The 26,508-nt window shown below is 42.0% G+C and overlaps 1 protein-coding gene across 2 annotated transcripts; it reads right to left on the bottom strand.

Moving 5' to 3' along the window:
- Positions 1-11,054: 11,054 nt before the first annotated feature.
- Positions 11,055-25,963, bottom strand: NPEPL1 (aminopeptidase like 1). 2 transcript variants are annotated; one of them, XM_030463165.1, is made up of 13 exons: positions 25,757-25,946; positions 24,413-24,598; positions 23,134-23,304; positions 19,397-19,486; positions 18,773-18,854; positions 18,434-18,576; positions 17,845-17,922; positions 15,830-15,892; positions 15,638-15,738; positions 14,881-15,004; positions 13,539-13,715; positions 12,749-12,859; positions 11,055-11,961 (listed from the first exon to the last, which is right to left on the bottom strand). In XM_030463165.1, the coding sequence occupies exons 1-13, from the start codon at positions 25,904-25,906 to the stop codon at positions 11,803-11,805; spliced, it is 1,635 nt and encodes a 544-aa protein (XP_030319025.1). In that variant the 5' UTR covers positions 25,907-25,946; the 3' UTR covers positions 11,055-11,802. The 2 variants fall into 2 exon arrangements, with proteins under 2 accessions (XP_030319025.1, XP_030319026.1); XM_030463166.1 differs by lacking the exon at positions 15,830-15,892 and having other exon boundaries at positions 25,757-25,963.
- Positions 25,964-26,508: the final 545 nt, after the last annotated feature.

The following is a 26,508-nucleotide window of genomic DNA, read 5'->3' as shown; positions in this document are numbered from 1 at the left end:
GAGTTGCAGTAGGTGACCCATGATTTAGACTCATAAAAAAGAGTAGACAGTACAATGGCAAGGATTTACTTTGGAAAACAAACCTAACCCTCTAATTATCTTAAAGTCAAAGTTTTCCCAAAGCTTCTTGTTAATAGAACTTTAAAAAATAATGATTGATGATTATGACAATTAAGAAGGGGAAAAATTAAATACAGACAGATTTACATAAAGAGAAAAAAATGTTAAAGTTACAATCAAAACTAAGTAGAGAAGTCATGTTCCTGTTCACTGCTGTCTCACAAAAGCATGGTATGGTTTATGGAATGACAGAGAAGAGGGATGGCTTTGAAATAAAATACCTCATTTCCAGAATCAACAGCATTGCTGCAGAACAGGAACAAGAGGAGCAAGTGGACAACAAAATTCACTACCTGAATTAAGACCACAAAAATGCAATTGGGATTAAGTTTGTTTGAAGCATATACAGGAACTAATGAAACAGTTCAAAGGAGAAATTTCACTTTTTCTAGCTCATCATGTGGCCTAAGTCATCTCCTAGAAAGGGTTCTCCCACACCAGTTGTCAATGTTCAATACAGCATTTAAAGACTCAGATTTCCCTTGACCTTTCTGGAGACTTCTGTACTGCTGTGTACTGCATGTCACAAAGTCCAGACTGGGTCACGTTTGCCCCCCCAAAAAAGTGTGTCAGAGACATTTTAAGCTTTGCTTAGCCATAGTTTGGTTTTCACATTTCTCTTCAGACAGATGTTTGCCTCTTGCTTTTTGTGGGACTCCTAATAGAAAAAAAATTAGGAGTGCTGGGGAAACTGTACTGTTACTTGCAGCTAGTAACATTGGTACTGGATAGTATGTAGCTGTGATATAGAAATATGATATCCTGGTGTGATATTTAATGTGGGAGAGCAAGCAACAAGACCTAAAGTGACCATCTGAGAGAAGCCTGGAGTTGGGTAATGTGCTACAGCTGACCAAGAATAAAGAGAATGAAGTAGATGAGAATTGTCTCTTATCAACACAAATGAACTCAGAGAAATTGATAGCTATTGTTTTTCCTTTCCTGCTTTTTTTCCTCCACCCATTTCTATTTCTTAAAAAACAAATACAATATTCAGAAAGCAAACCCCATGATAGCCATGACATCACTCAGCAACAGGGAGGTCTTGGAGAGCAGTTCCAGCACCAGTGCACCAGAAACCCCTGTGAGAAGATGAGGTTATACCTGCAATACTCTTGTGTTTCATTTTTCAGCAGCTCATTTTGCAGGTGGGAGCTGGCAGGATGCTCCCTGCTCACTGTGTGCACACAGTGATTCCTGCACAGCTCCTGCCAACACTGTCAGGGTACACAGCCCTCCTTGGTCAGGTACAGTGCTCCAGGAGTGGGAATTACATGACTAAGCATGAGGCAGACTGAAGGGAGGAAGGAAAATTAATCTGGCTTCATGGCAGGTGCTATATCCATTCACTTTTTTACTTGATAGGCAATATGCAATTAAAGGAGGAAGTTTCAATGTCAGACAAGGTCTTAAAATACAACTCCACCTGTCATTTGCAAGAATTTTGTCATGATACAAATAAAATATGCTTATCTAGTCAGCTAAGTCTAACCTGATTTTGCAACACCCTAAGTTGGCAATTTGTATCTAATAATTTGTGTAATGTTTGCAGGTAATTTTAATGTACCTTCCAGTGTCACATCTGCTTCTTTCTAACCTGGGACAAGAGCAGCATTTGGAACAGAAAATAAAAGGCACAGGGACTGTGTAGACAAATTCTGTGAGCTGGAGACCATGACCAGAAGGGCCAGGAAACATGTTTAAAAGGGTGCTGGGCCCTGACTGCCTAAGGGACTCTGTCCTACTTGGTTTCTTTCAGACAACACAAATCAGAATTGAGGGTGCCTGTTTGTTTCATGCAGCCACACAACATTTTTACTTTACTGATCAATCCTTGGGTTTGCTTTGCAGAAGGAAATGAAAAGGATAACACTGTGCATTACTTTTCTGATATATATGATTCTGAGGCCTGCTGGAAAGTAAACATTTCTCCCATTGTGTGCTTGTGTTGCCTTGCAAATTTGGAGCACCAGATGCTGTAACTGTTCCACTTTTGTTCTGCTGATTTGGTCCCACATCATTCGGGTGTCTCATGACCAGAGGCTCTGTGCCTTGCGTAGTTCCCCATTCCTTCCTGCTCATAGGAACATCCTGATTTTCCTAAGTTTCTTTGCAGGGCTAAATATCTCCCCAGAGGAATTCCCCCCTACAATCCCACAATCAGCTCTTGTCAGCTTTGTCTTGAAAGCATCCTGACTGCCAAGCATGCCTCTTGGCATGAAGGTAGGGATTGCTCAGGGCTCAGCTAGCAATTGGAAGAGTTCAGCTGGTGATGACTGATGACAAGAAGAGACCAGCAAGCATCTTGAACAGATGCTTATCCTGGGTACCCCATGACATAATCTCCAGAAAAATCAGGGCTATTTTCTTGAGTCAGAACCTTTATGTATCTTGAACACATAGTCTTAGTCTGAAGAAACTGGGAGACAGTCCCATTTCTCTTGACATTTCTTGAAGGAGCACTATTAGGGACAGCACGTGGGCTTTCTGTGTTGGAATAACGAGGCATATTTTGATTTTACAGTTAAAGCTGAGTGAAGCCTTCTCAGTGCCTTTTGATGAGAACAAAGACCAACCAGACATTTCACGTTATCTGCTGCAGAATCTCACAGATGTTTCCTTGCAGAAACCTTAAGCAGAATACCAAATGTTTCAGCATCACATACAAAGCTGGTCCAGAGCCAGAACTTTACAATGTTGTTTTGTGTTTGCCTATAGTATAGCATGTGCCTGTCAAATCCACTTCCTGTTTTGGATATTAGATCTTGGGATGGAGAGCTTCCAAATACCAGCCAGGTCCAAAGTAAGCCATGCTCCACGAAAAATAAAAACATAATATGAGAAGTATAAATACTTGGATGAATAATTGTCTCTCTATTATTTCCTGACTTGCAAGCTTACATGTGCTCATAGGAGGGGGCAACTTTAAAGGACATAATGCTAAATTCCTGCTGGCCAAAGAAAGGAATGTGCTGTTATTCTCACAGCCTTTTTATCTTGCAAATCAAAGGAATAGCTAACAAAACATGCATTTGAGACCCGTTTCTATCCCTTGTGATAATTCACACAATGGGCTCAGGATTCAGTTTGTGAATTTGTCCTCTGTTAAGAATGCTGAAGTCAAAGGGAATACTATTTTGCTAGCACTGCTGATATTTCAGATAGATAGGCAGAGTGGATAAATGTTAAATTGTTTAATGCTAAATGTTCTTAAATTGTTTGAGATGTGCAATTCAGAAAGAAGGGTTTTGGTGGGACACCCAATATTATGAGAAAGAGTGTGACAGTCCAGTGGGAAAGAGAGCCATGTGTGTGAATGTGAATGCCCATAACAAAAAAATAACTGGTACCAGGCCCAGAATCAGTGCCTCCTTGGCTTAACCTCATGGCTTTGGGAAAAGTACTTCCAGATTTGCAATCTGGATTTATTTATTAGGGCTGCTTTGACAGGAAAAAGAAAAAAAATTGAAAAATATATAACATGATAGAAGTATTTTAGTAGTTGAAAAAAAATTAACTAAAAAAATAAACATTTGTCATTTCATAAGGTAGTCCTAAATCAAATCTGAATTTTCTGATAATTTCTGTAACACTGAAGTTGCAGACTATATACTGTAGAATTGTCATGTGGACAGAGTTCATAATATACTGAATTCAGATGAAGTGTACATGTAATTTAGAGCAGTTATTACATTAATTTTGTTCTCAGCCAGGAGGATGAAACCAGTCAAAACAAGACAGAAGAAACCTGCAAGTTTGAAGTAAACCACTCCAGCCCTGTGACCCTACCAGAGCAAGAGCAGCATCTCTAATTTGCTGGTAAACCAGGAACATGAAGTTGACTCTCTGCCCCTGCTAATTCCTTGGGTTATGCAGAAAAAAGGTGGCCAAAAAAAATAGTGGCAATCCTTTCTGAACCACACCTTGGGGAAGTTAAAAGCCAATGAACCATTACTAGTAGGAAAGATGATGTGTGCAAGTAGAAACAACACACCCTGCTGGAGACGTCTCTGCACACAGCCACGACCTGCAGGAGTGAAACCTTCCTGCTCTCCCAGAGCTGCACCAGGAGCCATCCTTGCTGAAGGAGAGTCTGTGTATTTCAGCAAAACGTGTACAGTTTTCCACTCTGTCCCTCCCAGACACTGCTGTTGCCCAAGGTATTCCAATATACATGGAAAATTATTTTCTTCCCAGATGTTCCTATTTAGAGCTCAATTACTGCCTTAAACTATATTAAAATGACATTAAAAGTAGTAATACGGAGAATAAAAAACATTAACTGCATACTCCATTATGCTATAGCTAACTTGTACTAAAAAGTTAAATCTTGCACAAAGATATCCAGCAGCACAGGCACAATTTACAGGCACAGTTCCTTTGGGTTTTAAGGAGAATTTTTTTTCAAATAATTCACACAGCCCTGAACTCCACCATTTTTCAAATTGTTTTAGTGATTCAATCTGGTGGTTAACACCTCTTAGAGGCCAAGCATGAAGAGGAGGAGGACCTGAGGCACACAGGAAAGGATGGGCAAGATATCTGCCACTTGGCAAGAGCCTTCTGTTATCTCTGTCTAAAATGGTTGCTATCTAACAATTTTTCAAAACAACACATGAGCCACAATGCTGAAAAAGTAAGTGGAGATGAAGCAGCAGAAAAGATGGAAACTGGAGACAGCATGGAAGGCAGGATGCCAGAGATTAGCCCTTCTCCTGGCAGAAGGATCCTCCCATCCTGGAGAACAGCTCAGAAGCTGCAACAGGTCACATCCTTTCCCCACCAATTCAGAGGCAAGAAGCAGGGGGCAGGCCAGAAAATGAAGGTTCTGTTACCACCACTGCCAGCAAGCTGGTTCTTAAGAGGCAAGAAAAACTTCAAAGCAAACCCACCTGCTGCAATAAGCACACAATAGGCACAAAACATCCTAACAAAATATTATAATAAAAATAATTAATAGTTTCCAGTCCTCTAAGAAGGACATGGATCACATGTGGAGTGGGAAAAAAAAAAAGATGTAAATTAGTTGTCCTACCTGAGCATTACTGCAGGTGCCAGAGGTCTGTGTCTGCCTCTGCCAGGACTGTGGGTAGTGCCACAGGCAGGAGCTGATGCTCCTTTTCACCTTGGATGGTCTTTGTGGCCTTTTAAAGAAAATTGACCTTTTGACAAAGTACTCTGGCAAGTGTTGAATACCCTACTTGGTGTGTCCGTGCAAATCTTTGTGATGTAGGAGGGAGCAGAATAACACATCCTTTTAGTACCTACAAATCAGCCTACTCTAAACTAAATCAGCCTGCTATATATCTAGTATCCTGGACAGTGATTATCAGTGGCTGAGTCAGTTAAAGCTTTTATGAAATATTTTTTTTAACATGCAATTTTCACCTCACACCTGCAGTTCTTAAGAGGTTCCATTATGCCATCCCCTGGTCTGATTTATTTAATCATCTGGGTTAAGAATGCTGGTTAGCAATCTTGCACTCTTTTTCCTAGAAAATTAAAATCATTCATTTGAACTCCCCTCCTCCCCCCCTTGGTTCAGGATATTCCATGACACTGAACAGGAGCAGTCAGAAAAGTTTTTAGTCTGCCTTGTGCTTTGTTTTTCACAACCTATGGTGTCCAAGTCAGACAGACTTTGCTGTTTTGTTATCATTCTGAATCACAGAATTTCTGCTTCATTCTCACTTAGGCTCTGCCCTTTTTTTTTTTTTTTTTTCTTCTGGATCATTTTATCTCTTCCAAGGTAAATAAAATCCTTCTGATGACAGCTATTATTTATATGCAGGTACCTTTTTCTTACTACTGCTAAAGTTTTTCTTAGTATTGAGGTGAGTAACTTGGCAAACAAGACATTTTTAAAGTGCAATGGATGTCTTTCATGATCAATGTTAGAGTGGATTAGCCAGGATATAAGACAAACATTTTGCTCATGAACTGTAGACAATATATTGACTTGAAAATAAGAACTAAATGGAGTAAAAAGAGAAAAATATTTATCTACCCTAAAGTTTCACTGTCTTTCAAAGCAAGACTTGTTCTCCAGCATTTTAAACCATTAAGAATGTCTGTTGGAACCATCCCCTATACTTAAAAGATCCCTAGATTCCTCTGAGAGTAATTATAGTCTGAAATTCCAGCTAATTTGGTTTCTTCTCCCCCCAGATAGCAGTAGTTGTCAAATATTTTCACAGTTTGAATTTTTTCCCAGGACCACTGAATTCTATTGTGCCATCAATGCAGAGGAACCATTCGTTCTGCCAGATATTGCTGGGATTGAGAAGGTAGCTGGCTGCATGCACTTTGATCTCATCCAGCTTCTTGCTTTGCTACTTCATAGATCAATCCCCAAAATATTTTTTCATACATATGGAGGGAATTTTTTCCTTTTTCTGATGCATACTTACAGTTAAATTAAGGGTTTGAATCTTCTTGATTTGAAGGTATATCACAGCTTAGTAAAAGGCTAAGTCACACATCTAAGCACCCCTGTCCCTATGTCTCATGCTACACCACACAGCTGTCTGAATAAAAGAGTCTTAATTTCCTTTAGCTGCCTGATTTGCACTATTGCCAGGGGTATGGCAGGAAAGTCTCCTGCTCCACAGCCATCCTTCTTTCTTTGTCTGCTGGCTTTTTCATTCAGCCTTCACAAAAAGGTCAAACCTCTTACTTTCCAGAAGTCACATATTTATTCTTTAAAATTAAATTCTTTAAAATACTCCAGCAAATCCTGTGCTCAGCACATTGCCAGGAGCTTTAACAGCAACTACATGACTCAGCTTTGGTGCTTGGTCGAATGCACCTATTTTGGTTTGTCAGACCAAACGTAACCATGGGTGCCTACAGTATGACCCACGAAGGAGCCCACAGAACAGTCCTGCCCTGGTTTAGCTCAGGACATTTGCTGTTGTTGGAAAGTGCACCAGAACTTCTTTGCAGAAGACAAGAACAAAGCCTGAATGCTATTGTGTGACCCCCCTACACCAACCACGTTTCTGTCTGCTATGGTCAGCCTTCCCCCTCCCTTCATGGAGGGAGGACTGGCCCAATTCTGAATAATTCTTCCACAAGTATTCAGACACAGTCTCAATTCTGGCAGTGTCTCCTACACTAAATTCTCTCTGGTGCCTGGAACAGCTGCCTATTCCTCCAGCTTGGGCCTTTGAGATGTAAATAGTGTAATCTGACTTCAAGAGGTAAGGAAATATTAGCAGAATTTAATGTAAATATTGTATAAATCATCCCAAAATAGCATGGCCATGGGATGAGCCAAAGACACTAACTGAAAGTTAAACAGACTAAGTAAATATAGACTAAATATATTCCCCTCCTGGAATTGCCACTGGAATGGGTCCAGACAGGAAATAGGTTAAAATGCAGTCTTGTGGCAGTTATATTAAAAAGCCATTGGCTCATTTGGTGACATTTATAATAAATTTTATGTACTCCATACATCTCTAATACATGCTGAGTTAAATATTATAAAATCTATAAAAAGATTATGGAAAAAATGTCTGGTTTCATACGGATGGACACAGCTTGGAACTCTCTCTGTGGGTTTTATGTAAGAGAAGTGTTTGAAAGAAAACATGAAAGGAAAAAGAAAAACCCTACCACTGCAGTTTTAAAAACTATTACTTGCCTGTCCAGAGCTTTGAAATCATCGCACATCAAGGCAACAGAACTTCCAGGACATAAACCACAACAGGAACCAAGGAATGAGATGTACCAATTCCATCCCTTACACATGCAAAGGTAAAATAATCAATTTGACTGTTTAGAGTGACTTTTTTTCTTTTTTTGCAGCTTCTGATTCAGAGTAGTGTAAGTATAACAAGATCATTTCTTGCATGGAGGCTTTTTTAGCAGGTTCCTGGCCCTGCTGCAGAAGCAGTGCTGGACCTGGCTCACACCCACTCAGGACAGTCCTGCCCAGCAAGAGTTAATCCCTAAGTCCATTTTTCCACTTGGACTGAGCCCTCCATAAACCTCTGCTGACCCATCTGTCCCCAGTCCCCTGTTCAGACAGTATTTAGCAGTGCCAAAACATGGTACAACATGCTGTTAGCCTAATTTGCTCCGGGCAAAACGCAGCCAAGTCAGAGAAGGCCTTTCCTGCAGCCAGCTCACAAGGTGAGGCCACAGTCAGGCTTCCCCCTGAGTGACCCCTGGACAACCATAACACACCAACTCCTCTCCACTTTAACCAACAAGCCAACAGATCACCCTTGTCCTCCCTTCCCAAGCCCACCTTGCAGTTCATATCAACCAGCTGCCCACAGGACATTGTTGTCACCAAGATAAAGAGCAGCACAGGCCCACTGGAGCCATCAGCCCTCAGGGCTGCGCGCCCATGGCAGAGTTTAACTCACCCCATGCCTGTGTCAGCTTCCACTGGAACATCCTCTGGGATCAGCAGCACAACTCCAAGGAGGAAACAAGAAGAAAGTCTCCTGGGGAAGTATCTTAGCTTATGCTTAATTGTTAACCTGCTCTTCTAAGTGCTAGGCCCACAGCTGCAGTAATTTACACCCTAATTCCTACAAAGCAACCTAGAGAGGCACCTCCAGGGCCTTCTGCTGCTTCTGGAGTCTGGTGTCAGCTCCAGTGTGACCCTGCTCCCTCTCCTGGGGTTGCTCAGAAGGCAGCTGAGGAGTGGGAAAACACCTGAGAACCCAGAGCTTGGGAGCCTCCAAGTTTCAGTCCTCTGCTTGGACCCTGAGGTGATCTTCAGCAGCTCCCTGTGCCCCGGGCTGCCTCAGTGTGTCTCAAGGGTTGCTCCCTCAGTATGGAGGCCCCAGGCCCTGGCGGTGTCACAAACCCACACAGGTGCTCACTGCCCGAGTGTTTATATTTGAAGTTACTTCAGTGGTGCCAGAGCATACTGCAAGTGCAGTCACCTAAGCCCCTTGAGGCCAACCTCTGGGGTCTGGGAGTGCTGCCTGTCACCAGCCGTGCTGCTGTGTCACACAAACGGACTGTAAAGTTCAGTGTAATTATTGACTGTGGAGGACTTGGTCAGGATAGTGACAGAGGCACCAAAAACATCAAATGGCTTTTGTAATGTGCCCACTGCAGGCCACACAGTGATGAGAACTGGGTGGCAGAGATGGAATTCCAGCTGTGCTGCTCAGTGCACGATTATTTGGTAACTATCCCAAGAATTAGTTTCTGGCACTGAGTATCTGCTACTTCTAAGGCACTTTTGGGATGTCTTGTTTTGTTGATTGCCTCCAGGCCTCATACCAAGATAACTTCAGGGCAATGATGCAGCAGAAGCAACAATCACCCATTGCCTGAAAAAAGGTAAGTAAACCCAGAAGGTAGGAGAGGGGCATCTTGGAAGTTCTACTCATTAGGGGATTAGGAAACACCTTGAGTTGAACATTAAAGATCCCAGTGCAAGTTCTGTGAAATGAAGAAGTCAATCATTTACTTGGTAAACACAGTTCACCAAAAAAAAAAAAGAAAAAAAAAGCCTTGATTTTTATTTTGTATCTCTGAAACAGCTCCTTCTGAGGAAGCATTAGACCTTTTTACTATTAGGTGTTAGATTTATTTTACTTCACTTAAGCAAACCCAAGCTTATTCCTAAATATTTAGCCTGTTTGCTTTTCAGGTATTTCATATTAGATTTATTTAGTATTAGGCATTTCTTTTTAAAGATGCCTTCTATTAAGTGCCTTCCAAATTAAATCCAGCAGAATGATATGCTTTGACACACAGCAAAACTGAAGAATTTGATAATCCGTCGTTAAAATCTATTTTATCCTTTTACCCCTTATTTTTACCCTTCTATTTTATCCCGAGCTTGCTGCATTCAGTAAATAACATTAAAATATAGTGTTATGCCACAAAACCACAGGCTACTTTTTGTGCTTCATTTTGGCAAAACACTGTATTTCAAGATTAGGATTGATTAATTTGAAGAGTGTTTCTACAGGATGGAGATTGAGGACTTGATTTCAAGAGCCCTGAAATGAGAACACTTTGCCATTAACTTCAGTGATCAGACTGAGTCAGTAATGACAGTAACTTCATCAACACATTTCCCACAATGTTTTCTGGAACCAGACAGCGCTTTATCCTGAATGTCTAGAATGACCAAAGGTATAACTCATTTATGTATACAGATCTCCTAAAACTATGATCATGTAGGCCAGGAAACCAAAAACAAGAGAGAAGTAAACATACGAAATAAAGAAGTTCTGTTTAAAAAGAAAAAAAAACCCCAAAACCAGTTATATTCTACTCAAGGTTCAAACACAGCCACAAAACTCAAATGAAAAATGTTGTTTCTTCTCCCTTCTGCGTTAAGCTGTCCATGAAGTCTTTAATAAAACAGACCCATGCCTAAACCAAATGTGTACCTCACCGCTGGAACCCCAACTTAAAACCTAGCAGCAGTTCTCTCCAGAGATCACCTCTGACACAGGGAAAGGTGTAATTCATCACAACTCAGCTTGACTTTATCTGCAAAGCAGCCAAAAGTGTGTGCTGGGTGGGATTTTTTACCATCAACACTCTGGTTGAGCCAAGAAATGTTTCCAAAGGCTGATGCTTGAACTGGGCAGGGACCAGCACTGTTCAACACGCGGGTTGCTGTTCCCAACTCTGCTGCTGACATTACATAAACTGAGGCAAGTCACCTCCTGTACCTGTCCCAGCCAAACTATTGCTTCTGAGCTTACTCTGACTGGTTTATATAGAAACTAATACCTAGGCATCCCCAGTTACTGTCAAATCAAACCAATGAAGTGAATCAGTTCTTCAGAACTGCCCTACACCATTCAACCTTTACTCTGTTGGGTCCGTTTTCAGCCACATGAGTGCTGGGAGAGGAATTTGAACAGAGTAACAATGTTGTGCACAAACTTTTGAAGCACTCAGTGTTCTCAGAAACTTGAATAACACCATGAAACACCACATGGGATATGTAAGCTGCTTTAATAATAATAAATTTATTAAGTGGCAAGAAGCCACTCTGCTTTGTAAACCGATTTCACTCAATCACAGTCACCTTATTTTTTTTCCCCTCATTTAACATGAATACATTCTGTAATCTGTATGTGAAAGATTTACATAGAGATATGTTCTAGACCACTCTCACTGATTTTTACTGGTCAGGAAAACATTAAACATGCGGAAACAGCACCTTATTAAAACTATAGGCCTTCACTCTTTACATCTCCTTCATTGCTAAGCTAAATCATCACTGAGTAAGCCAAGTCTACAGAGGCTTTTTTCCTTGTCCTGTATTCTGAGATGTAGAGGGGCCTGCAGAAACGTCTGATAAAACCTCACATACAATAAGTAATTCAGAAGGCTTTGTAAGCAATAACTGCAGTTGCTTCTTCAGACTAAAGAGAGCTCCTCATGCATTAATGCACTTAGTTAGGTTTTGTGAGGAGCTCAGAGGAGGATGCACCCTAGTCCTGATTCAGTTAGTTGAGCCTGGACTCTGCACCACTGACTCTGTTCAGCAACTGTGTGCACCAATAATTTAAAAAACCAAGAAATCAGTCTGGTTTTATCATAAACAAGTAATAAATCTTATCATGATAGTAAAAAAAAAAAAAAATGGCAATTTCTGACATGTGACATTTCCATTGCTTGAGAATGAATCAGTGCAAAGTGAGGTAACCCATGCTCCCCAACACTCAGGGTTGGGGTGCATTAAATCAGGCGCCGCCTTTTGGAATCTCTCTCCATGTCTTCTGCAGGAGAGTCTCCATTGCAACCTAGAGGGGACACCATGTTTAGCAAAGGGTCTTCAGATGCCCCTCCAAACAGGGACAGCAACAAAGCCACACCATAGCCAGTAGCTCGTTCACCCTAGGAAAAAAAAGACAAGAACAATTCATCCTTCAGATTGTTTAATCTGAATCTTCTCACTGAACAAGAGCAGTGATGGTTCATGGCCACAGCAAAAACCTGGGGTCTGTGGCAGCCCTGCTCAGCTTTTGGTTCTGTATCCTTGCCACTATTGGAATCTGTCCTGCTCGGATTAAAACAACAAATTGACTGATTCACTTGAGGACAGAGCTCACACTGACTCGAGGGTGGATTTTTACTAATGTCGTTCAGGGAAGGGAATGTCCCATCCAGCATGAGCAAGGACTTGGAGTACATCAGTCAGTTTGATTTAAAAAAAAAAAAAAAAGAGGAGGTAGGGGAGTAAATTCATTTGTTTTTAAGGAAAAAAGAATCCACACAAATTTCCCAAGAGGAAACACGTTTTCTCTGCTACAGATCAGCAGGCAGAATGATCAGCTCTGGACAATCATCTTAGAATGATCTATGTGAAAATGGAAGGCTAAGATTATTGTCATGAACTGAGAGCAGGCAAGTTGTCAAAGTTTACAGCTATAAAGATATTGCTGATTAAAGTGACCCTTAAGAGTATTTTAAAACCAACATGAAAAATATGAACAGATGAAACTACAAAAACACAGAAATTCCCAACGCAGTTGAAGTCAACTCTTTTCAAGAGAACTCTTCCCCACCTAATTCTGTTTTGAATTGGATGGCACAGAATTCACAGTATCTGCAGGCATAAACAGTTATCTTTACACAGCTTGCTTGCCCAGGAAAATGTCAGAAGTCACAGAAACATACTCACTGCATGAACAGGTGCAGCAATGTCTATGTGGACCCAGACTCCAGGCCAGTCAAAGCCAATATGAGAAGCAATGAAGAGCCCAGCACAGGAGCTTGGAGTATTGTCTCGGTCCTGTAGAAATAATAAAAATACAGTTGAGCTTAGAAGAAAAGAAAATGTCAGTGTTTTATTCTTGCCTACAGAAAAGACAGTTGTGCAAATCTAGTTTGAAGCTTGATGAATGGCCCTGAAGCACAGTCTTGCAAACCAACTGTACTGCAAATCCTCAGACTTCATCCTTGGTAGCAGCCTGGCCCTGCTCAATCCCTCTTCTGCCCAAGCTTCTTACTGCAGTGTTTTTGGAACTTCATGCACATTGTAACTTTCAAACACAGCAAAAGAAGCAGCAGCAAACACTGAGGCCTCTCTCCTCAATTTCCTGGTTTCTGCATTCCCAGTTACCATTTCCGTTGGTTTTATGTGATTTGAGGAACACTTGTCTTGACTTCTTAAATGGTTTCAGTCCAGAAGTTCAGCATTCATCTTAGGGCCATACTCAAAAGGCAAGCAGCCCAAAGATACCTTTACAGCAGCTAGCCCATTTTAAAAAGACACTAAATACAAGTGTAATGAAATATAGCCCGCAAAATCCCCAGGTAAAAGGCTCTGAAGACCATAATTTCATGGCCCATTTCCAAAGATTACAGCCTTTGTGAAGAGGTTTCAGCCAGCTATCAGCAGACCAGCACATTATCTAGAAAATCTGCATTTTCACGTAATAAATGAAATATAAAGGAAAAAAAAATCTTACAGCCACAGAGTTCTTCATATCAGCTACAGCGGAGGTAAATTCACTGAAATGGAGCTCAGGGCAATAGACAAGAGGATGGACCAAGTCTCCACAGTTCCTGCCAGCTTTAACACAAGCCTTTTCCCACTCTTCATTATTGGTAAGGACAGCAGCATGATACTTCCCTGTAGCAATTCCCTAATGAGATATAAGGCAAAATCAGTAAGGATTCATCTTAACTGTACTGGGTAGGATAATTCTATACTACTGCTTCTAAACATTAAAAGCTGCTTTCCATCTAACAAAACCACAGAGAAAAAAACACCTCAATATTACTTCACAAGAAGGTAGTGTTACAATGCAGACGAAGACATTAAAGGTACTGCAGAATCTTTTAAAACTTCTGAAAATCCGTTCTGCAGTGAAATAATCTGCATTTGTCTGGCCTATTCAAACCACTGTCCCACAGAAATATTTCTTTATAGTTACTGAGCAAGCAAATTGTATCACTTTACAATTATTTATCCTTAGAAAAAAAAAATTAGCAATTAATTATATAGCATTAGCAGACACACACAGCAGTGCCTGTATGTCTGAATGTAACATCCCCATTCATGGGTAAGATTGCTTCCTTCCAAATATGCAAAACACAAGAGCCAAAAGCCACCATCCTAGCAGTTTTCCAGTAAGACAATGATAGGAAACTTTCAAAGGACTGATGTTTACACAAATGCATGCAACATTCACACTCCTAAGATTTGTCACCAATTATCTTACTGATGCAAAGACCAATTAATTTTCTAGAAAATTAAACCACCAGAATTACTGCTTATCAATATATCCTGCCATAACACAGGAATAGATTTCAAAAACCCAACATTGTTCACTTTGTACCTGTGTGTCATTCTATGTATGACTTACATTGTAAGCCATTTAACAGACAAGACAATATCTAAGCACTACCATCAAATCAGTTTTGAGAATTATAAAGCAACTGAACTTGCAAACATTGGATATTGGATTGTTTACATTAGCATCTAATGTCATCAGAAGAATTTAATTTTCTCTTCCAGTATACAAAAGCAAAAAAGCCAATGTGAGAAGTAATGAAGAGCTGAAGCCAACCTGTTCAGTATTGCAGTTACAAATATAACACACAGCATGCCATGCCTACAGGGGATCAGGGTTTATTTGGCTTGCTGTTGGCTGGTTTCTCTTGCACAAGTTTTGGAAGTCACCCTCAGTCATGACAGTTCACAGCATCTACCTTCCAACAAAGACTAGCAGGACAGAGGCAAAGAAATGATGTGCAAATAGTAAAAGGACACACATCCCTTGTCTGCTAGCAGTTCTGTTTCAGTACCTGAGCTCCAGTAAGAGTGGCCATATCAAGAATGATATCAGCTCCCAGATCTTTGCATGCATAAGCTACTCCATCAGCCAGTATCAGTCTCCCTTCTGCATCAGTGTTGTTGATTTCCACAGTTCTAAGAAGAAGAGAGGTCATTTGATGCATCAGTGCTTCAGGCTGGAAGCTACGACTCAACTGTTTGGACTAAAATGCTGGATAAGAAAGCAGACTCAAACATAATGTGCTTTCTTATTTGACTTTGGAAGTCTCCACGGCTGCTCATTTCCCAGCTGTAAGCAACCAGAGCTCACATGGGAAGGGTTACAACAGTCCTGTCCTCATGGCTAGGACTGCTTGTTGAGCCTGAACAACACCTAGTGTTGTTGAGTACAAATAAATGCCACCCAAAGAGGGATCATACTCTGCATAAAACAAAGATTCTTACAGAATGCTAGCCTGCTTCTGCAACAGAGACAATATAGGCTACAGATGAACACAGAAAACTGGCTGCACTGGAAAAAAACAGCTAAGGCCAAGTGCTTTAAGGAAAGCTAAGCCTATGATATCTATTTTGTTATGTATTTAAATACCCAACAGGAAACTCTGAGCACACTTCAAACTCATTACTATGGCTGTCTGAAATATTATTGCTAATATTGAGGGAAGCTGACGAGGGATAGGCTCACAACCTGCATGGTACTCAGATAAATAGAACCAAAGATGATGTTTCCTCTCAATGTTACTATGGAAAGGACATTTACAATCTTACTTTCCAGAGTAAAGAACGTGAATGTCATCAGGTCTTGTTGCACATGGTCCGACTGCATTCTCAGCCAAACAAAAAACAGCATGAAGATTGTCTTTAAAACCCTGTAACAAAAATAGGAGAGAAATGAGTTCTATCAGCTAATCTTAAAAACATCAGATTTCAAGAGAAACCAGGGTCAGTTTTAGCACTCATCTCATTATGAAAGTCCACAGCTGAAGAAATCTGGACTTGAAGAATCAGCTCATGTTCTGAAGTCTAAAGGGCAAAACGCATCAATCAAAACCTTTCAAAATATCAGGCAGCATCTAGAAACCATGAAGTAACTGCAGTTTCTAATCCAGGTAGTGGGCAAACAGATGAGATAACCTTCCATCTGTGCAGTGAAATCCCCACTCTGTTCACAATCTGTCACTGAACTACACCAAATTTTCCTCCTCCAAGTGGGAGTTGTGGTTTATCTCCTGTCAAGAAGTGAGAACTCACTTCCAGTGTCAGTTACCTTTTCCTGACATTCATTCTATCTGTAGCCCTTCAAAAGAAGGAATCACCATGTTAACATGGAGGACCAAGAAAGATTTTAAAACCTTAAGTGAAATATTGTTGGAAAGTTCCCAGTGTATGAAATGCACCTTTCTAGGAAAAACTGCCTGCTTAATTTTGCTGTCCAAAGCCTTTTTAAATCACGTTGTAAAACTGTTGAACAGCATGTAGGCAGATACTTTCTGAAGATGGATACTAACCTCTGCCCTTCTTCCCACTAAGCTTTCTATCCAACACACATTTCCAACTTCAGTCTCTTTGACAAAGCAAAGCTAAATTAAACCTCTGCCAGCTTTATGATACTCTTCAGACCATTAAAAAAATAATTCTTCAAACATTAACAATGACCAGTTCTTTCCACTGCCTTTTTGAATAAGTTTTCTGCAGGGATTTCATTAACAGGTCTTCTAACATGAGGCTGTAAAATTCAGAAGTGAGACAAGTTTTTGGTTTTCTATATTAGAGCACAGATTTCTTCTGAGGTACAACAGCTTTTCTCAGGCTGGTTGTTCAAACACATCACTGCCAGTGTAACCATTGTTACAATAATTGCCTATGACATGACAGATCATTTACATTCACACATCCTGTGCTTGTGAATGCTTCTCTCAGTGCAGATAATTACACACAAAACTACTTGGAAACAAGGACTGGATCACCAAAGGAAGGTACCACATCTGTGGCTTTCCCAGACTCTCACAAAACACTGTGAAAGTTCTATCTCTTGTCCATGACCTAACTTTGTGGATTCAGTAATGGAAAGCCAGGTCCTTTGCCTAGATGCAGCTCACAAATCTGTTTTCATTTTTATGTCTCTGCAGATAACTGTGAAGTTTACAATCTTTCCACATCAAACATGATGTTAGGGCCAAGGCACAGACCTAAACTGTTGAGAAATGGGAATTTGGCACTGATCATCCCCTGGACGAAGCTTCCATCAAATCTATACATTAATCTGCAGCAGTAAATGTTCTTTGAACTTTGGATACTCCTTGGAGGCAATGGCTGCTCTGTCAGCAAGACACAGTCACTGCATTTGTTGAGAGGGCAGAGTTTTATTGGCAGTGGCCACTTCATTTCCCCAGTTCATATTGTTACAGCATTTTTTTAATCCTTTATATTTCAAGATCTGACTTCTCAGCTCCTCTACTACTTTCTGACCACAGGAGCACACCAACAAGCAGCTCCTGGTTAGACTAGAGCTGCCACTTCCCCAGTAGGTTAATATCAAAACTTCCACCAGATTTGCAAGATGGACAGATTTCACATCCCAGAGTCACTCATCTTCCTCTTTCCTAAGGGGATGAAGCTGCCTGGAATCCTGCAGTGTAAACAAAATCAGCACTGGATAACTCAAGTACAAATCTGATTCAAGGAACAAGAAGTCATTTAGTCCACAGAACCAACCCTGATATTCAAGAAAGACCCTTAAAACAAAATTAGCACTCAGGAAATTCTCACAATTCTCAAGACTGGAAATATTTTCCTGAAATAGTAGAAAGAGCAGAGGTGCTCAGATAGAGTGGAATTGCTCAGGATAACTAAGAGCTGTGGCAGGTCAGAACTTCAGGATTAGACTTGCTTCCATATCTGGGAATATATCCAAAAGCAAGACAGCTCCTTGGCAAGGCTGGGATACATGATATCAATTAACACATTTTACTTACTTGCTTTACAGTGGCTTTGAAGGCACCCAAAATAGCAGCTGCTCCACCACAGTCTCGCTTCATTCCAGGCATAGTAGTCTGTTTAAACAGAACCATAGAATTTTAATTTTTCTTTAAAAGAGAATTTCATGGTAATAACTGCTAAAGCTAGGATTTCTGATGCTTCTGTAACTCTGGTCTTGACAGCACTCAGCTACAAGAGACACATGGAGCACTTGCATCTGCTTGGTGGATCTTGCTTCATAATGGGAAAATATTAAATCTCTGCTGCTAGTTTGTTAGAAAAAAGATTGCTTTCAAAATTTGCACTGAGGCAAATTAACACGGGTTTTGAATCTCTCTTTTAAGTCAGAAATACAACATCTTTATTTCTAACTTTCTCCTAGCAGTGGGCAATGCCTAAAAGGCCAAAACATCAGGTGGTTATTTAACTGCTCTGTAAAGACATTGAAAAATATTTGGTGTTCTCCCCTCACAGTTTAATGTCCACAGGATGACAGCAGAAGTGTTTACTCAAATAAATATACTTTGTTTCCATCAGAAATTAACACTGTAAGCAAAGGCAGCAGCAGAACAACTGTTCATGTACCTTTCCCTTAATGCTGAGTCCTCCAGTGTCATACACAATACCTTTGCCCACCCATGCAATGGTCTGTGTAGCACCATCTGGAGTGTGACTGAGAACTGCTAGGGCAGGAGGATGCAGGGCTGCCTTGCCAACTCCATAGATACCTGGAAAATAGAGAATTAAACCACTTTTAAAGAAAGACTGGAGGGAGCACTCTGTGGCTTTTTTTCTGTAAAACATCTTGGGTTACTATGGGCATCAAAACTGTTTCAAAAATAGGCAAATAAAATGTTACAATGGTGATAGCAAAACGTTCCAATTCATTGCTAGGAAGAAAGGTGGATTTTCAACAGAATATACCTCCAAAGCCTCTCTCTTTCAGCTCCTCATCTCGAATAATGGTAGGAGTAATCCCAAGATCCTTGCCAACTTTTTTGATTTCCTTAATCATTAAAAGAAAAAGGACATTGTCAGTCAATCATCAGAAGGACACATTTGTGTCTTTCCACACATGTGGGTGCCCACATGAAAGGCTTATATGACTTTTGCATGCATACACATACAAATATTCACAACGTTGGGAGTGCTGCTGTTTCCCAATGGCTTAATTCCACTGAGACATCCTTGATTTATTACGGCATGAAAGACAAATCTGACCTTTAAGCTCCACCAGTAAAAGAAATATTCAGAGGTAAAGGCCAGCTGTTCACTCTACAGGATCATGATGCAATAGGACAGGAATATTTTCATTCTCAAGAGCTATAAGCCTCACCCCAAGCTGTACACTCTGCACCCTTCCAACTTAGCAAAGTTCTACAAAATATTAAGGGCCAAAGAAACAGCCTCAGCATTCTTGGACAGGTTCTTTTATGTGCTTCCCACCTCTGACATACAGGTTTTGCTAAGAGATAGCAACACTAGCTTTTGATTACTGTAGTCTAGACTTACAATTAGTAATTCTTACTCATCAGGTGTATTACCTACCTCCAGGAAGTTATCTGTGTTCATCTCATTGCATGGGGTGTCCACAATTCGAGCAGCCAGCCTGACTCCTTCTGTAGCACTTGCCAGACACTATGAAAAGAAGAAAGGACACGTGAGAACTGGCTTTGGTTTGGCTGGTTTTCTGCAGAGCTTTGCATTTAGGCCTATGCAGCCTACACCAGATATGTGGTTCCTCTGAAGCACATTGATGTTTAACTGCAAACAATCACATGCAGCTGTACAGTATTAAAAAATGTCAACCAAGCTGACCACCACTGTAAGTGTTATTTTTCCCTGTGCTCTAATTTCTAGCCAACTGTATTCCTTCCCATAGTGAACTGTTATTGCAAAATTAGTAGACTTCTCTACTATCAATGTGAGAGCAAGAAGGCAATGAGAGATGGAGAAAAGATAGGCAAGAGGAAAGCAATTCAGGAAGTCCCAATGAGTTTGTGGGCTGCTTAGTGTGGAAACCTGCAGAGATTACATAACCTAAAACATGGGAAATCATGAAGTTCATATATGGCAGGCAAAAAGGCTGAGTGCAATACTATAATATATTCTATATGGCAGGCCCATGGGGAATGTAGAATATTTCTTATCTGTGTAAAAATCCATGCATCTGTTTTTTCATTTCTGTGGCAAAATAGACTGACCCTCACCTGGACTGAATCAAAACATATCTAAGCAAGGGTGCACAGAATCAAAATGGTCCACAGTGAGAGTGTTGAGCCTGCTTCCTTAAAGGAGAATTCTCCTGCCCCACCAGACTCTAAACTTCAACTTTTAACTCCTGTGAACCAGCAACTTGAAACAAACAGAGTAAGTGGAAGGAAACTTTGTTCAAGCTTTCCAGTAGCCACACTACACTGAAGACCACACGCAGCAGGAGGGTGAGTCAGGATGGGTTACAAAGGAATTTGAGTGTTGGGCAGTTCTTCAGTGTTGAGGTATCTGAAGTTTGGCTTGGCCAGAAAGGCCTAAGGACTCCATACATTCCATATCCCAGCAGACTCATAAACCTTGGCTTGCTTTGGTACTGTGCCCAATACCCTACAGTTACTCTTGATTCCTTTACTTCCCTGCAAGGGGTAAGGGCCTCCTCAGGAGCCAAGTCAGGTTTGGAGTGATGCACCATTAAGGCCATGCAGGCAAATGGAAGTGCTCTAACCCAAAGGTCAAGTCCAAGGGAAACAATAAAATGTACAGAAATAAGCTGTGCCTGAGTTCACCTTCCGGGCTGTTAGAGACCCTGGATAATTGCAACTTGTAATAAGTGCCTTGTAAAAATGTGACAATCCCTGCTAGTCCTCACCATAAAATATTCTGGACACTGCAGTGGGTGCAAAATACAGCAATATTTTGAGGGAGAGGTTTAGCTAATAAAAAAATCCTACCACGTGCCTTCTATGCTCTACGTTAGCTGTCTGATGCTCTTGAATTTAAGGGGTGAAAACTTGGCTTAAAGGAAGCCAATAACAGTTTTGGCACTGACATCAAGGGGAAGAACTGGAGGTAGAAATCATTTCATCTTTGTTTTTTAGTTATAAATAACCCAAGTGGTTTGGAATCTGCCTATCTGAAGGAACTGATTTTGACACCAGTTATGTTTTTTCTGATTTGGGGCATGGAAAAATTGAGCGATCAAATCATTGCACATCTGCCTGTCACTTTTTGGAAAACTGATCTGGCATCACCTGCTGGGGCCAAGTTAGTTCACAGAGTAGAAACAAAGTATGGAAGGGAAAGATAATGGAAAAAAAATAGATCATGGAAAAAAAAAAAGATAATGGAAAAAAAACCTCAGAAACTGCAATTCTGTGAACTCCACATGCAGCAACACTATCTTCTTTGTCAAATCCATTGCCAAAATTTTGAGGAGATTTGTATAACCTCACTGACTGCTTATCTGTACTGAAGCACAGAACCTGGAGCACTAACAGGAAGGTGTGTAAGAGCTTCTATGCAAACCTTGGAATGACTCTAAAGTTAGGATCCTGAAATGGAATGAGCTGCCATGCTAAAAGCTACTCTGTGTGGAATTTCCCCTATGGAACAATGAGATGTAAAAACTCCTTTGTTTTGATTACCCCCAATTTATTGAAAGATGACTTAGACATACTTAACTATTACATATAGCTCACCTCCAAGCTGTGACATCACCATCAGAAGGGTGTGGCACTCCTCACACCCCTTTCTATCCCTCAATGTAAAAAAAAAGCATTTGTTCTTTGTTGATAAGGAAGAGACCAATGGGCCTTTTGGAGTGGTGAACACCATCTTGACTTGGTTATACTATATACATGTTGGTAAAACATTAGATTTTAATTTTTTGTCTGAAGAGCATTTGCTGCTGGTCTCAGTATAATTTTTTTAATAGCACAGAATTTACCCTTTTCTATAGCCATGCTTGTTTTCTGTCTACATTCTTCTGTGTTTTTCTTTTGTGTTGCTGTCTTCTTTATCTTCTCTGGCACTCTGATAGTAACTATGAGGCAGACCCAGACTTGTATTGGTTCTGTTAACTTCATCTGAAGTCTTTACTTTCTGACCTCATGTGCTTGCTCTTATTTTAATGAAAAATACTTCTTTTTGGTGGAACATCTCTCTGCATTGATTTTTGCAGCCACTTATTTCCTAAGGTTTTATCCATTCTTTTGTGTGAGACACACTGTGCAAGGAGCAGTTCTTAATCCTCAGATCTCCCTCCAGCTCAAGCAGGGTTGCCAGGAGAGCTACCATCAGCCATAAGAGTTGCAAAGAATGTCCCTAAAGCAGCAGGCAGCAATTGTGCACTAAGTTGTCTCATTTTTCCTGACCTTCATAGGTAGCCTGGACACTTTCTTTGTCATTTCTGGGCAATGAGGCAATGTTGCACAGAAAGAGCAGGTGTTGTAAAATTGCTGAATAACTTTAATGCCCTCTGCCACAGAGGAAAAAAGCAGGTGACTGTCTTCTTATATGATCTCCTCTCTATCCTGAGCAAATCAAATCATCACTGAGTTAATTCCCAGTCTTCTCTATAGATAACCAGAGGCCAAAGGAGTTGAAAGCTGATAATCTAAAATTCTCAAATGGGTGTTGAACACTAATCCTAAATCTAATGGGCCAACAGAAGGGATAAATAACTTCTGGAATGCTATTATATAAAAAATAGAGTCTCTGCAACTATAAAAATAAAATCTGGGGTGTTGATTGGGTTTTGGTTTTTTGTTTTTTGTTGGTTTTTTTTTTTTTTTTTTGCAGGATCTTGTTTTTGGCTACAGTTCTGCTAGAAAAGAGAAGTACACACACAAACAGCAGAGGCCATATGTGATCCCAGAATAAGCACCTTGTAGTGACTTCACTGTGATATTCACCTGCACAGTCAAATACAGATTTGGCCACATAAAAGAAAGTGAGAAGCCCATATTAAAGGCCAAAAAGACACCATTTGTATCTGTGATAAACATACGAAAGGAGACGTTTTCTTTGTGCTGCTTCGCTGAAACCCACATTCCAAATAACATCCTCAGCCTTTGCTCCAACAGTATGTTCAACATCTCTACTCACAAGTGCTGTGAACTGATCAGTTTCAAGGAACTTTGACCTAGGATAATTTATTACTTTAGATACAAGGCCTATTCCACACGCAGCCCGAGACAGACGTACTTGTGCATGTGACAAACTGAAGGGGAAAAAAAAATATTTCAGGGAATAACGGAAACAACTGATGACAAAAAAAAGGAAAGTCTTACTTTAAGTGTTGTCACTTCTATTGGTCCATTGTTCTGTCCAACCAGGAAGAACTCTACTGTTACAGTTTTCTTCTCTGTGCGTCGTGATGCGCTGGACCGATGTGTGAACAAGGGGAAAGCCCTGGCCAGTGCACAAGCAGAAGCAAAGACTTCAGAGCGCTCACAAACCATCTGAAACACCAGCCAGAACACAAACAAGTCAGACAGCATCAGGGATGTGGAAGAGCCCATTTAAAAAGACCTGTGATGTTACCCATGATACTTCGTGAAGAAGCGATGTCTGAATACTCATACGGGTGGGGTGGCAGTAGGAATGGTGTCAGTCTGAACTGGTTCACTTAATTTTCCAATATGTTAATTAATTACTCTGCTGGACTTGACTGTGTGGGAATTAGTACATCCTCACAAAGGAGCTGGACTACTTTAATTATACTAGAGCCATTAACATGGGTTAGGCTACAGATCAAGACAAGAAAAAGCATGGGAACCACCAATATGTGTTCAAAATGAAATAAAGAGGAAAATGATATGAGAATGTGGCTAACAATACAAAAACTTCTAACATGTAGAATATTTTTCTGAAGTTCATTACAGAAATTACCAATGGAAAGCAGTTTTAGCCAAACATTTTCAAAGTTAAATATAAGGGTAATAATTAAAGTAAGTAGAGCTATTACTCTTGCAAATAAGTCGTCCAAGCAGAAAGTGTAATAAATTGTCTTACTGACACTCACTACATGAGTCTCCTCTAACAACTTAGAATCTGAATTCATCTGGAGAAGATATGAGTAACAAATTTATCAGGCTTATACAAAAAATGCCTAAAACAGTCAAAGAGTTTCCCCTGTGAAGGACTCACACTGGAGCATTACTTTGCCTTATGACTTCTAACACCCACTGAATAACACAAATACTTCATATGCTTTCTGCAATACAGACACAGCATGCAGGCCACATCTGTTTTATAAAACGTGTGCTAATGTCATAAATCACACCTGGAATAAAACCCACTCCTGTCTCCCTTTGCAAGGACCTTCCTTGCTGAAGACATTACACACATATCCAACATTAACTCCCTCCAACTGCTTGGGCATGCACAAGCTTTTACAGTTCAATCTTGTTTACGCATCAGTGCAAAACCACTTCTAAATGTCAGTGTAATTACATCAGTAAAACCTTGCCCACCTCCAGTATCCTTGGATACAGCTAAAACCCTGAAAAGTCAAGAAATGTACTTGAGGAGACAATTCACCAGAAGCATTTTCAAGCAGCCACTTACAACAATACATCTGTTGACACCTCCTGGAAGGCAATTTCTAACCAGGCGGGTGATGAACTGGGCTGCAGATGGACTATTGTGTCGGCTGACCCTGGAAGGCAGAGCGGCCACGGTGGCATAATTCAGGTAGAGAGGACAACTGTCAGTGGGGTTGGGATTCAGAGTGCTTAGAGCCGACTGCCAGATCTGGGGAGAAAAGAATTTAAAGACAAAGAACTGTATCAGGCTTTGCTTCCCATCTCATTCCCACTGTATTCAGGCACTCTACAGCTGCAGGATTTTAGACGCTGGAAACAAAGAAATTATGCATGTGCTCCCAAATGCAATAAGCTCCAGAGTGAAAACAAACAGGAAATATGAGAAACGTGTTTATTAACTGGAAAATACAACCGTGCCTTCTAGAACAAGCATCTTCTTTTAAGACATGAGTTACAATTTAGAAACACCATTAGTTCCAACGCTGCAGTAAAAATTCTTAAATTGAAAGAGTTACCCTAGTGATAAATGGATTGATTTACTAATTCCGAGTTACTGTTTCACGTAGCAATTTAATAATAATTTAAAAAGACTAAATATTGACCTAAGAAGCTCAAGAGTCCAAAAAAAAAAAAAAAAAAAAAAAAAAAAAAAAATCCTGCCAAACATCTAACGACCTAAAAGCCGCGATGCCAGACATTTATCATTTTACCACCAGCCATCAACGACACCTGAATAAAAATAGGTCCGCATTTCCCCCCGCAGCAGCTGCGCACAGGGAGGGGGACAAGACGCGCAGCCGCCCCGCTCCCCCCGCGCAGGGAGCCAAGCTCAGCCTCCCGCGGGCCATCTGGCACGGGAGAAGGCCCGGTTGGGTCATGACGTGAATTAGAGACACCTCCGTGTCACCTCCGAGGGAGGCAAAGCCTCCGCACCCGCTGAGGTGGGCGCAGCGAAGCGGGCTGCGCGGGTCCCTCCGCAACAGGCTCCTTGCCGGACCGTGCTGCTGTCCCGGCGGAGAGGGGCGGGGACCGCCTCATTTCCCCTTTATTTTCCCGTTAAGGATCACTCTGAGGGGGTTTCACGATGTTCCCATCCCGCGGGCCCTGCTGGGCACCGGCACCCCCGGCACAACAGGCCCCGACGCGGCCCCGGCACCCGCAGGCCGGGCGAGCCCCCGCCCCCCCCCCCCCCGCACCACGAGGCCGCCCGGGGCCGGGGCGGGGAGACCGGGGGCCTCGGGGGGCGGTGCGGGGCCACCGCCTCAGGGTGCGTGTGTGGGTGGGTGCGTGTGTGGGTGGAGAACGGGGGGAAACGACAGGGACCCCACGCTCCCTCCCCGGTCCGCGGCCCGCGGTCCGGCCTCACCTCCTCGGTGACCCGCGGCTGCAGCTTGCCCCGCAGCTGGGCCCAGGGCAGGCGGTGGAGGTTGTGGAGCTGCCCCAGGACGAGCAGCGGGCGGCTCTGCGGGTCCGCCTCGCCGGCGTTGGCTTGGAACTCCAGCTGTACGTTCGCCATCTTCCTGCCCCCGGCCCGGCCCGACCCGGCCCGTCCACACGGCTCCGCCCCGGCGCCGGCTCCGCGGGGCGGGCACACGGCGGCGCGGGCGGCCCCCGGCGGCAGCGCTGGGCACGGCAGGGGCGCGGGACCCGGATGCGGCGGAGGGACCGGGACCGAGGCGAGCGGGACCGGTCCGAGCACTCCCGGCCCGACCCATCCCGGCCCGCCCCGCAGCGCTGCTGCCCCTCAGAGCCACCACAGGGCTGGCAGCGTGCGGCTGGTTGGCAGCGGGGTTCTCCCGCACAAGACACTCGGTGACCGGCGCTGGACCTTGTGCCCAGGCCTTTGTGTCGGACCCGGAATTCTGCGAACATGGATCGGGGTCTTCACAGCTTCATGGGTTACAGAAGTGCGAGACCCTCTGTGTCCTGCGGGCATTGCAGAGATTTCCGAGCGGGAAAGGTGTCAGTGCTCATTCTGCTACCCCCGTGTACAGCTGACCTGCGGCTGTGTCAAGCTGAAAGTCTGTGTTTCGCCTTCCTAATACCACGTAAGGATGGCAGCGTTTCATTTTGGGAGTGTGGAGTTACATAGGGATAAAAATGGAAAATGCCGAATTC

The sequence above is a fragment of the Calypte anna genome, chromosome 20 (assembly GCF_003957555.1).
Source record: "Calypte anna isolate BGI_N300 chromosome 20, bCalAnn1_v1.p, whole genome shotgun sequence".
NCBI classification, from domain to species: Eukaryota; Metazoa; Chordata; class Aves; order Apodiformes; family Trochilidae; genus Calypte; species Calypte anna.
Note: the sequence above shows the minus strand (reverse complement) of the source record. Positions and strands in the feature narration are given on the sequence as shown.